The 12301-nt window shown below is 47.1% G+C and overlaps 1 protein-coding gene across 3 annotated transcripts in view; it reads left to right on the top strand.

The window, feature by feature from the left end:
- Positions 1-6648: 6648 nt before the first annotated feature.
- The window catches only part of LOC148450958 (uncharacterized), a 66115-nt gene continuing 60462 nt past the window's right edge, over positions 6649-12301 (top strand). For 2 of the 3 annotated variants that reach the window (XM_088462479.1, XM_088462481.1), the window contains exon 1: positions 6649-6814. In XM_088462479.1, coding sequence (XP_088318605.1) covers positions 6695-6814 — 120 coding nt within the window. In that variant the 5' untranslated portion in view covers positions 6649-6694. The remainder of the gene's footprint in view (positions 6815-12301) is intronic. The other variant, XM_088462480.1, reaches the window with a different exon arrangement.

The following is a 12301-nucleotide window of genomic DNA, read 5'->3' as shown; positions in this document are numbered from 1 at the left end:
GCTGCCGGCAGCCTTGGCGGTGTGAAGGTCAGTGCCTCCTGACTCCCCGACTAGCGGGAAAGCCAGGACTTCATTCAGGCGGGTAATCAGGATCTGCATCGCTTGCGCTGTAAAGGTGCCATAGCGGAGGGGACGGAGCTTAAGTCCAGCTTCTGCTCCTGCCTCCCGGCAGCCCCAGCGCTTCTGCAGTAGACGCTGGGCGCCATTTTAGAACAAGGGCTGCTCCTGGAGACTGCACAAAATGATGATGATAAGGCCAGTAAAAAAGTTTTCTTTTAAGGGCTGTTTATAGCTCTATTAATAGAGCTGCAAAGGGTGCATAGCAATCTCCCTCTCAGCCCCCCCTTTGATACCGTGTGGTCTCTGTATCTGTCCTCTCACCTAGTGTGTGTGTGTGTGTGTGTGTATGACTAAGTGCTGCAGCATGGCTTCCAAAGGATCTAAGGCTGCGCAAAAAATCCTTCTCGTGCAGAGAAGTTCACACAAGAACAATCTAACTCCTCTCTGCTGTGTGACAAGTGTGTGTCTCAGCCGCAGGCTGCCGACACTCCATCCCAGCCGTTATGGTCTGATCAGATAACTTCTGTTATGACAAGACTGTCTGAAGAGCTTGAAGCAGCTCGCAGAGACAGGGAGGTGATCACACAGAGATCACCTGAGCCTGATTGGGCACGTTCTTTAGCCAAATCTGTGGAGGGACTTACTAAAGTTATGTCCTAGGCCTCGCCATATAATGTCCCTAATAAGAGACTTATCCAGAATCCCTTATATTGGGATGATTCGGATGACGAGGAAGCGCTGGAACCAGAGGAGGACGAGGTTCAAGAAGATTTTCAGTTTCCTGATGAATCAGAACCTATATCACAGGGCGTAGATGCATTAATCACTGCAGTACGCCAGGCCTTACATATAGAAGACTCAGAGGTGACTTCTAAACTGTCTATTTTTGGTAAGAGATTTAGACAGGCTGTCACTTTCCCAGCTTCAGAGGAGTTGGATGATATCATGACCTCAGCGTGGAAACACCCTGATAAGAGGTTTCAAATCTCTCTAAGAGACTTTTATCTTCCTATCCATTGCCACCAGATGGTAGGAAATTATTCGAAACTCCCACAGCAATAGATCCCTCAGTATCCCGCCTTTCTAAAAAAGACGGTGCTTCCCGTTCCGGGGGCTGTTTCCTTAAAGGAGTCCTCCGACAGAAAGCTGGAAAACACGCTAAAATCCATTTATACAGTGGCAGGAGTATCTCAGCGTCCAGCACTGGTTAGCTGTTGGGTAAATGAAGCTGTCGAAGCCTGGGCTACACAACTTGCAGAGGTCCTCAGGACAGGAACGCAGACTGAAGATCTCATTCAGCTTGCTGAGCAGATTGCAGAATCAGCCGCTTTCCTTGGGGAAGCTTCTAAGGACATATGTGGTCTTTCTGCTAGATCTTCAGCTTTAGCTATATCAGCCAGAAGAGCCCTTTGGCTGTGTCAATGGCACGCAGATGCAGAGTCCAAGAGAGCTGTAGAAGCTCTTCCTTTTACCTGGGAAGTTGTCTTCGGGACGGAGTTGGATAAGTGGATCTCACAGGCTACTGGTGGGAAATCCACTTACCTACCATCTGCGGCTCCCCCTCCGACGACCACCTGCAGGACCGTCCTTTCGTCCCCCGAGCAGGTCTAGAGGACGCTCCAGGGGAGCTCCGGCTTTCTCCCGAGGGTCTAGAGGCCGTGGTAGAACTGCGACATCCTCTACATCCGGGTCCCAGCAGGACAAGACAACAGCAAAGCCCCTCCGCATGACTCTCTCCCTTCTCAGTTGGGGGATCACAGGGTGGGAGCTCGTCTTTTACACTTCAGGGAAGTGTGGATCAAGTCTTGCCAGGACACCTGGGTCAGGGACATCATTACACACTGTCTGAAGTTGGACTTCAGAATAGATCCGCCTTCTCGTTTTTTCACAACCGGTTTACCACTGGCATCAGAAAAGAGAGGTTATTCTAGCAGCAATACAGAAGCTGCTGCTATTGTCCCAGGTGGTAGTGAAAGTTCCGACCCATCAGAGAGGTCAGGGTTTTTATTCCAGCTTGTTTGTGGTGCCCAAGCCGGACGGCTCTGAGACCCATTCTCAGTCTCAGGGATCTAAACCCTTATCTTCGCGCCTTCAGATTCAAGATGGAGTCTCTCCAGTCTGTTATAGCAGGACTCGAGAAAAACGAGTTTCTTGTGTCCCTAGACATAAAAGATGCCTACCTCCACATACCCATCTGGCCTCCTCTTCAAGGATTTCTTCGATTTGCGCGTACTAGACTCGCATTGGCAATTTCAGGCCCTACCTTTCGGTCTTTCGTCGGCACCAAGAGTGTTCACAAAGGTCATGGCCATCATGATGGCTCTGCTGCGGATTCAGGGGGTAGTCTGTGTCCCATATCTAGACGATCTACTGATCAAGGCTCCTTCAGTAGCTCGATTGTTAATAGACATTCAGTTAACCCAGACTCTTCTTTTGCACACGGGTGGATTCTAAATTTCAAAAAATCCTCCTTGACTCCGACACAGTCTGCTTTTCCTGGGCATGATATTGGACACAGCGGAACAGAAGGTATTTCTGCCCCAGGACAAGGCCTCCTCCATTCAAAGCATGGCACGTCTGATTTTGCAGCATCGCAGAGTATCAGTACATCTCTGTATCCGCCTGCTGGGAAGGATGGTGGCGACCTTCAAGGCAATTCAATTTGCGAGATTTCATGCCCGCCCCATTCAGTTGGACCTTCTTTCCCAGTGGTCAGGATCCCACCTATTTCTCCACCAGCGAGTCCTCTTGTCTCCCCAGACGAGAACATCTCTAACTTGGTGGTTGAATCCCTCGCACTTGCTGACAGGGCGACGGTTCGCAGTATGGGATTGGATTCTCCTCACCACAGACGCAAGTGACCCAGGGAAACCATTTTCAGGGGCGCTGGACTCTTAAAGGGAGGCTGGTCTACCCATAAATATTCTAGAGTTAAGAGCAATATTTTATGCTCTCCAACTGGCACAGCCTCTGTTGCAGGGTCAGGCAGTCCGAGTACAGTCGGACAATGCCACAGCGGTCGCCTATATCAACAGACAGGGCGGCACCAAAAGCAGAGCTGCCATGAGGGAAGTAGGCAGAATCCTGCTTTGGGCAGAGGAATTCGCAGTGGCAATCTCTGCCATCTTCATTCCAGGAGTGGAAAACTGGGAGGCCGATTATCTCAGTCGGCAAGATATTCATCCGGGGGAATGGTCGTTCAATCCTCAGGTATTTCACCAACTAACTCTCAGGTGGGGTCGTCCACAGGCCGATCTCATGGCATCGAGGTTAAACCACAAATTGCCAATTTACTATTCCCGAACCAGAGACCCACAGGCAGCAGCAGTGGATGCACTGACAGCACGTATACTTATTCCCTCCTTTCCCACTAATTCCTCGCTTACTTCAGAGAATCAAACGCGAGAATGTCAGAGTGCTATTCATAGCACCAGATTGGCCCAGAAGATAAGGAATCTGTTGGTAGACGAGCCGTGGCCGCTTCCTCTTCAAGACCTCCTGCTTCAGGGGCCGTTTATTTATCAAGACTTAAGGCAGCTTCTTTTGACGGCATGGCTACTGAAAGGGCCGTTCTTGGACAGAAGGGAATCCCGTCAAGTGTAATTCCTACCATGATTAGGGCTCGCAAGGAGGATAGGTCTCAGCATTACTATCGCATATGGAAAGCTTATGTCACTTGGTGTGAAAGATGCAATTCACCTCCATCAGTTTTTAAGGTATCACGTCTACTTCTTTTTCTTCAGGCTGGCTTAACAGCAGATCTTCTTCTGGGCTCCATAAAGGTACAGATATCCGCGCTATCCATTTTGGTCCAGAGAAAATTGGCCTTATTGCCGGATATCCAGACTTTTCTCCAAGGAGTAGTCAGGCTTCAGCCTCCTTTTGTGCCTCCTACGGCACCATGGGACTTAGATTTGGTATTGGCTTTTCTCCAGTCTGAAACTTCGAGCCTTTACAGAGGGTGGACAGAGGGTGGCGTTAAAGTACTTAACTTGGAAGGTGGTTCTCCTTTTGGCACTTGCCTCAGAGAGGCGTGTCTCTGAACGGGGGGGCCTTATCATGCCGTCCTCCTTATCTAATTTTTCATGAAGATAGGGCAGAATTACGCACACAAAAATCTTTTCTTCCAAAAGTAGTCTCTGCCTTTCATATAAATCAACCAATCGTGGTCCCTGTGTTTTAAGGATGACTCTCCAGTTTCTAAATCCTTAGACGTAGTCAGAGCGCTGCGGATTTATGTCGACAGGACTGCTTCGCTCCGTAAATCGGATGTTTTGTTTGTTCGGTTTGATTTGGCCCGACTAGGTTGGCCGGCTTCCAAGCAAACTATTTCCAGATGGATACGTCTGGCTATCAAACAGGCTTATGTGGTGGCTTCCAGGCAACCACCGGTTTCTATTACAGCGCATTCTACGCGCTCGGTAGGACCTTCATGGGCGGCTGCTCGTGGGGTTTCTTTAAACCAGCTTTGTCGAGCAGCCACTTGGTCCGGCAAGCACACGTTTCTAAGATTCTACCATTTTGATACTTTTGCGGCCTCCGCTTCAGAGTTTGGCCGTGCAGTTTTGCAGGGTTCTCGGTGCTCTCCCACACGGGATGTGAGCCCTGGGACGTCCCCATTGTACTGAGACTCCAGTGTCCCCTAGTGGATGAAGGAGAAAATAGGATTTTGGTACTTACCGATAAATCCCTTTCTCCGATTCCACAGGGGACACTGGACACCTGCTCTACCTGCATTTGTTACTATTTCCAGTTTCAGACGGTTGTTTGTTACTGTTGTCTGATTGGAATGTTGGTTTGTCTTTTATTAACCTTCTTTATATATGAATGTTGTGGCTTCTCTGTTTCCTTCTCCTTACTTTCCAGCTCCCCTCGGGCACAGTTGTTTAGACTGACCTGGGGGGATTATAGAGGGAGAGGAGCTAGCCACCATTCAAGTTTTTTTTATTGAAAGTGCCAGCTCCCGGCTAACCCACTTCTATACCCCATTGCACTGAGGCTCCAGTGTCCCCTGTGGAATCGGAGAAAGGGATTTATCGGTAAGTACCAAAATCCTATTTAAATTGCAATCCGATGTGACTAGGAGACTGTGCTGATTAATTTGATATGTGACGCTATGTCTGTGAGACTGAATCTCGCGATCAGAATGCAAAGTGCCATGATGCAGCAGCCACAAGTTTTTTTTTTTTTTTTCCACGCCAAGTTCCGTTTACAGACTCTTGCGCACAGATATACCAAGTGTCGCATATCAAATAAATCGGCGCAGTCTGTTGTATCGCATTCTGACTTAGACGCATTTTGCTGTGGTATTAGGGCAACTACAGCTGTCGAAATTGATAGCTGCAGCTGTCATAACGGTCAGTGACCCATTGGCATGCCATCTTGTAGCATAGCGCCCCTGTTTACCACCCAACCCCACATTAGCATATGGGGGAGAAGTGGGTATCGACACACCATTAAACCCCATAACGCCGGATAATAAATTTTTTCCACCAACATGATCCATCCCATCTAGAGTATTAGTCAGGTGCACAGTAAGCGAGCCTCCCCGGAAACCTGCGTACATGAGGGGAAGTTCTCTATACGCCTGAGAAGAGTCTGAATTGAAGCCCCAGAATATGTAAAACGGAACTGGTATATTTATCCCCGGGGAAAGGGAGCGCAGCCTTAAGCCGTCATTGTCCCGCGCTCGTCCCCTACAAAGCCACAGACGCGTTTATTAGTTTCCGTACGGTGAGGAGCATAAGACCACTGAAGATTTTGTGGTGCAATTACCAAAGCAGTAATGAGGTAACCGGAACTGATATCCAGAGTGTAGGGTACAGTCTACAACTCCGTATGTTCTCCCAGGTATCGGGCCCCATCTCTTTAGTTATACTGTGCTGCATCGTCTGTCATGCGTGTTACTCAGGGGCACTGCCATGGATCATGCTGACTTTATAATTGTTGGTGAGCCTGGTGCCACCCACAACTGGCCGTAGCTCCTCCACCTCCAAACCCCCGCACACACCATTTACAAGTCTACATAAATTTGTAAGCTAAAAGAAATGTAAAATGAGTGTCAGCGATGCGATTATACAGCGACGGTTTTATTACATTCAGGAACCTCTTATTGTGGATATCCAATCATTCCTATGTTACTGGTGGCTTATAGTGCAGTAAGTGATTGAAACTGTTGTCTTCGTCTGTTTCCAGAATAGATCAGCGACTCTGCACCCCTTTATACAGCAGAGCCTCTGGGGCTGGTTTTGAGTCAGGAGCAACCCCCCCCCCCCCCCTCTCCCCCTTAAAAAAGTAGCCTTCTACCTGGACAAACCATGATGCATTGCAAGGGGTGCAAATACATCTAGTTTTGTTGCATGTAGGGTAAATACTGGGTGCATTTGCATGGTAGCCCACAGATGCAGGACAGCTTTAATTGTCTACTGCTTGGACATGTCCCTCCCAAATCTCTCTGCACATTTTTTTTTTAATCTACCCCACCTGCAGCGCGGTTACGTCAAGGTGCAAAGATACTGACACTTTTTGCTTTGCCCCCAACTCCGAATCTGCTCCTATGGGAGCAAATGAACAATACGGAGCTGACTGACCACCTTACTCCCTTCCCTTAGGAGACCTCACCTGAAGACCAACCATGGAGGTCCAGTTCCTGGAACACATCCGTCACTCGCTGCTGATTGACAGGAACAAAGACCTGATCATAGACAAGCTGCTGAATCTCACCATGGAGATCATCTGCCTGCTGACTAGAGAGGTGAGAGGCACGAGGCACCATTTAAATCACTGTTCTGTTTGTTAGCGAAAGTACAAGAGCAAAGTATTCACACACTGAAAATAATCCTGCACCAGTATATATAACTGCGATTATCTGTCTCCTCTGATAATACATCCTTATATTTGCAAGATATTACTTGTAGATACTTATAAGTACATGATGAGGCGCTATCAATAACTCTAATAATATTCACAAACGCACAAGAAAGCGTTATACAAATGGTGTACTTAGAGATTTTATGTTGTGTATATGCTTTTGTAAAAGTTACATTTTAACTCGTATCTAATACGTTTGCAGAATATAGAGTAAAATAAAGAATGTGTTTCTGTACTTTTGCGATGTGTAATAGAAGTATCAAAAGCCTGTGGTCACTGACTTTGTTATACGGGGTGTTTCACTCGCTATTGGCCCCAAAGTTTTTCTCTTAACTTTTAAATGAATTTCCGTAATTTAGTGAAATTTAATAGACATACCTTGGTCTATGATGAAGCCATAGCAAGTGCTGAAAGTGATCGCCATTAGCCTCCAGGCCAGCTGTTCACCACCCTAGTCAGCAGCGCAGTCCAGAATTAAAATAGGGGAGACACACCAACTGCCACCGAGGATGCCTTTGAGGGTGGCAGTTGGTGTGGTTTCCCTATGTGAATTTTGGACTGTGCTGCATCCCCCCTACCCAGTAAGCATCGGCAAATTTCACCATTCAGTATCTGCTGAGAAAAACTGGAAACCCCTGAAACATAGGGGCCAATAGCGAGTGAAACGCCCCCTGTATGTGTTTTCCTGATTATTGCCTTTTGGTGGGAATAAAGAACTGTTCTTATTAGTTCATTAACCCTATTTCTGAGTCCTATTAGCTGCCCTATGTTTAGTACGATTCTACCACTTTCAGACTTTAGATATGGGAAATTGCCGGATCTATCAACCCAGCAAATATCTGTGTCTATGCCTGACCCTATTAAAGAGCAGGATCGTGGACCTGGGATTTTGTCCCGGGTTATTTGCCTTCAGACGTACCAAAATCCCAGGTCGCTGCGCGTACACGTGCAAAAACCGGGATTGTGATGTACAGATGTGTCCACATACCTCTTTCCTCCGTGCGTCACACAAGGTGGAAGCTCCGTGTGACTCTGTAGCGCAGAGCGTCTTTTTGTGCGACTTTTTAAATTGAAATGTCTTATTTTCATAATCGGCACAAGCGGCTTCTGTTGATTAAGATGATATGCAGCATGCCTATGTTCTGTGTGTGACTGCGGTTGTATCTGCCTGCGAAATGCTACGTTACAGTGTTACAGCCGTTGACGCTGTAATGTAGCATTTCACGTAGCTATACCCGCAGTCGCTCACGGTATACAGGCAAGCTGCTTGTGCTAACTATTCACATCGCTATGCCAATAAGATGCACTTGAAGGTAAAAAGTCGCACAAAAAACCGCTTGGCTCTACCAAGTCGGGCCACGACATGGCGCTACTAGGGCTGTTTAGCACGCAAGGAGGCTAGATGTATGCGGACACATCTGTAGGTCTGAAAGTCGTACGAGCAACTTCTGGTTTTGTTTATCAGACACTCAGTGTCGTTGCACAGATTTCCCAATAGTCCTGCACTGAGAGCCTGTTTGGGCTGATTAGACTCAGTTTAGTAGCGATCTGTTATTACACAGCAGGAGTGTTAGTGGCGTGTTATTGGCGAGGAGTAAGGCCTATGCTTCAAGGGTTGTTATCCCTACTGCTTAATGTGTATAAATGTTAACTAACTGCTGCATATGTTTTGTTGAGTTAAGGCCCCCATACACTAACACACAGGTTCTCAAATCTCGGTCCTCAGGACCCCAAACAGTGCATGTTTTGCAGGTCTCCTCACATAATCACAAGTGAAATAGTTAGCTGCACCTGTAGATCTTTTAAAATGTGTCAGCGAGTAATGAATACACCTGTGCACCTGCTGGGTGACCTGCAAAAAGTGAACTGTGTGGGGTCCAGAGGACAGAGTTTGAGAACCACTGCACTATCAATTCCTTGGGGCAACTCGCCAATCCCTAGATGGAGCATCAGTGAAATCTGATGAAAACATGATCGTGATTGGCAAATCGGGGACCTCACATGTGGAGTTTCACTGATATCCATACCCCCACCCCCGGCGGATCGGTGATAATCGACCAGCGTTTCTGGCTGACTGACTGACTGCCCGATTCCCCAACCGGATTGGAAACTCCAATCTGTTGGTGGATGTATGGGTTCCTTTTAGCCCAGGGGTAGCCGATCCTGGTCCTCGAGAGCAACTAACAGAATCACAGGTGCAACAGTTGGCACCACCTGTGGATCTTTTAAATTGTGTTAAGGTGTGTATCCACTACGTGATTAAACAGGCCAATTGAACGATAATGTTATCATTCAATCACTTGTCAATCGTTTGCAAATCGGGCATTTAAATGTCAAAAATGACAAGCGATTCACGCGCCCACTGCTCGTTTTTGACATCTAACATCGCCCGAACATGCTGGTTAACCTGACAACGTCAGGTTGCCCATGTTCGGGGGTGATTGATGTGGCTACACTGAACGACTGATCGTACAGTGTTGGCACATCAAACTGTGAAACGACTGCGCGATTACAATGTCTTAATCGTGCAGTCGTTTCCCTATGTCTGCTAGTGGATACGCACCTTTAGTGAGTAATGAATACACCTGTGCACCAGCTTTGGGTGGTCTGAAAATCGTGAACTTTTAGTAGCTCTCGAGGACAGAGGTTGGCTGACCCTGCTTTAAGGCCCCCATACATCAGAGATGGATTGCAGCAATCATGCAATTTGCAATGTATGGGCTTCACAGATCGCAGATTGCAATCAAAAAGTGATTGGAATTGTTAAATCAGATTGTCTAACATGTTGGATGTCACAGATGGATTGGGGCTGCAGATTGCTAGAGTAATGGACATGATCAGCAGATTTGCAGACCATTACCATGAAAATGATGGAGCCTTTCAAGATTGCCAGATCTGTGTTTGCTGCAATCGATCTGCAAATCACTGAAAAAGATCTGTAGTGTATGGGCGCAGATTGCTCGATTGGGAAATCCTAAGATCGGGCAATAAATCATCAAATTGTTCAATTGTGGTTTTCAGATTGCTGATGTATGGGGGCCTTTAGCCTTACTGCTTAATGGTATGGGGATTATCAGCTGTGCCTTGTTAACCCCACATCTACTGTTCGGCAGCTCTTTCTTTTCTAAGGCCGGGATGTACTAAAGCATAAAATGCGGTTAAACCCCTGAAAATGCTGTTTTTGGGGGTTCTTACTGCATTCCCCAAATGTACTAAGCGCTCGTCCCGGTGGGTAACGCCATATTCAGTCATGTGCAGAAGGACGCCAGAGTGACTTCTGGGTGTTTAAACCTGGATGTGCCTATGCCCGGCAGCATTGCAAAAGATGGCTCTTATCGGGAGAGCGATTATTCTTGGTACATACCGCTGTAATGAACCGCAGTATCTACCCAAAGGCGGGGGGCGGGGAGGGGGGGGGGGGGGTGATGCGATGCGTAGTACATCCCACCGTAAGCATTGCTACACCCGTTCTGTTTGTTATCCTGCACTATTCTTCTATAGATGAGGCTGGTTTACTATTTTCTATATCTTCTTACTGATTATTTCTCCTGCATTATTTCCCTTTGAGTTTAGACACGATTGGGTTGCTCGGTTAGTCCCAGCCTAGCCGCTTGCTCTATTCCTTTAGTTAAAGGACATTTAGGGTGATGATTTTCCTTTATTTCTAATAAAGCTGAGGTACTATTTCTCCTTCTGGCCAAGTAGACTTCTGGTGTGTATTAGTGTTCACTCTACCACCCTGCACCTGTCACACCCGTGCAGTTCCTCTTTCCAACACCAGAGCAGAGAGCGACACCCCAGGCAGGAAAGAGGAACTGCAGGGCTAGTGACAGGTGCAGGGTGCTAGAATGAACACTATAAGAGTTCACTGAGGTGGTATACTATATCATGTATAGTGTGTTCTACAATGTTTCTGAATGGTTAGGCATCTGGTATATATTCCCTGCAACCGCGGCCCCTTCATCAGAGGGCGCAACCAGAAATAGAAGGCAGAGAAATATATTAGCTGTTTATAAGGCGGGCTGATGTACAGTATACAACAGAAGTATAACAGCTCCTAGATTTTTGGAAAAAAAAAACTTTGTAAGCTATCTTAAAAAAATGTTAGAAGCCAGATTATCATTCACAACCAAAATGTGTGAAAACTTCTATAGAACACCGCTAATGCCTCTCAGGCTTCCCCACATGCCATCAGACCAGATACATGTCTGTCTGCGGGGCGCCAAATTCATAGTATGCCCCAATACATATTATGTCGCATCGTAGTGTCCCCAATACATAGTATGCCACACCGTAGCGCCCCAATACATAGTATGTAGTGTTCCTGGTAGCCTGCGGGAATGGCAGTGCGCTAGGGAGTGGGGGGGAGGAGGTAGCCGGGTGTCTGTGCCTCCGTAAAGGGGTGTGGCCGGGAGAAGGCGTGTACTTGAGATGCCTCTAACTTGTCACGTTTCGCCCAAGCGATTTCCTCACAGTGAATAAATGCCATGCGTGTGCTCGGCGTCTAGTTAACTGCCGGTGATCAGGGCATGCAGTTTTAGTGTGGCACCGCTAAAAGAGCAGGGCCCATTTTGCCCTTTTAAAATCGGCAGCCTGCGGTGCCCCAATAAAACAAGCTAGCGGGAACACTAGCCTGCCACACCACAGTGTCCCCAGAGCCTAGCCTGCCACACCACAGTGTCCCCAGAGCCTAGCCTGCCACACCACAGTGTCCCCAGAGCCTAGCCTGCCACACCACAGTGTAATTCTCTTAAGGGTAAATAGATTGGTTAGAGCGCTGTCATCTTAGTGTACTATGTGTCTATATAATTATACACTAATAAAGGTAAATGTAGATTGATTTATTAGATGTTAATTAGTTACAATGCTGATATGTCATAAAACATTTACAATGTGCAAGCATTAACACTATGCAGGCGAAAAAGTATTGAGCGTGTTCCCGCTTATCCCCGTATTCAATTTGAAAGGACTCGAAAACTGCACCCGGTGAAACTGAAACGGGTGAAAATTCTTGTCAGATTTGGGGAAATCAGCCTGACTCCCTCCAAAAGATGCACTGACATGGGGGCTCACTATGGGTACCCCCAATTATCCCTGCTGAAGGTATTTGGCCACTTTAAATGGTCTCAATAGGTGCTATATAGTGTTTCTCTTTCATCCACTAGGGGACACTGGAGGTGCTTACGCTGGGGGTATAGAGGCGTGGATAACTGGAGCCGGCACTTTAATTAATTTAGAAGTGTGGAGCTCCTCCCCCTCTATGCCCCATCAGCCCTCAGTTTAGAAAATGTGCCTACTAGGAGCTGGTCACAATTTGCTGTGCTCCAGCAACACATATATTTTATTTAGGTTATTTTATTTTTTTGCATCT

Source organism: Taudactylus pleione, unplaced genomic scaffold (genome assembly GCF_031769625.1).
Source record: "Taudactylus pleione unplaced genomic scaffold, aTauple2 ptg001248l, whole genome shotgun sequence".
Classification (NCBI taxonomy): domain Eukaryota; kingdom Metazoa; phylum Chordata; class Amphibia; order Anura; family Myobatrachidae; genus Taudactylus; species Taudactylus pleione.
The sequence above is the reverse complement of the archived record's forward strand: the minus strand, read 5'-3'. Positions and strand labels throughout refer to the sequence as shown.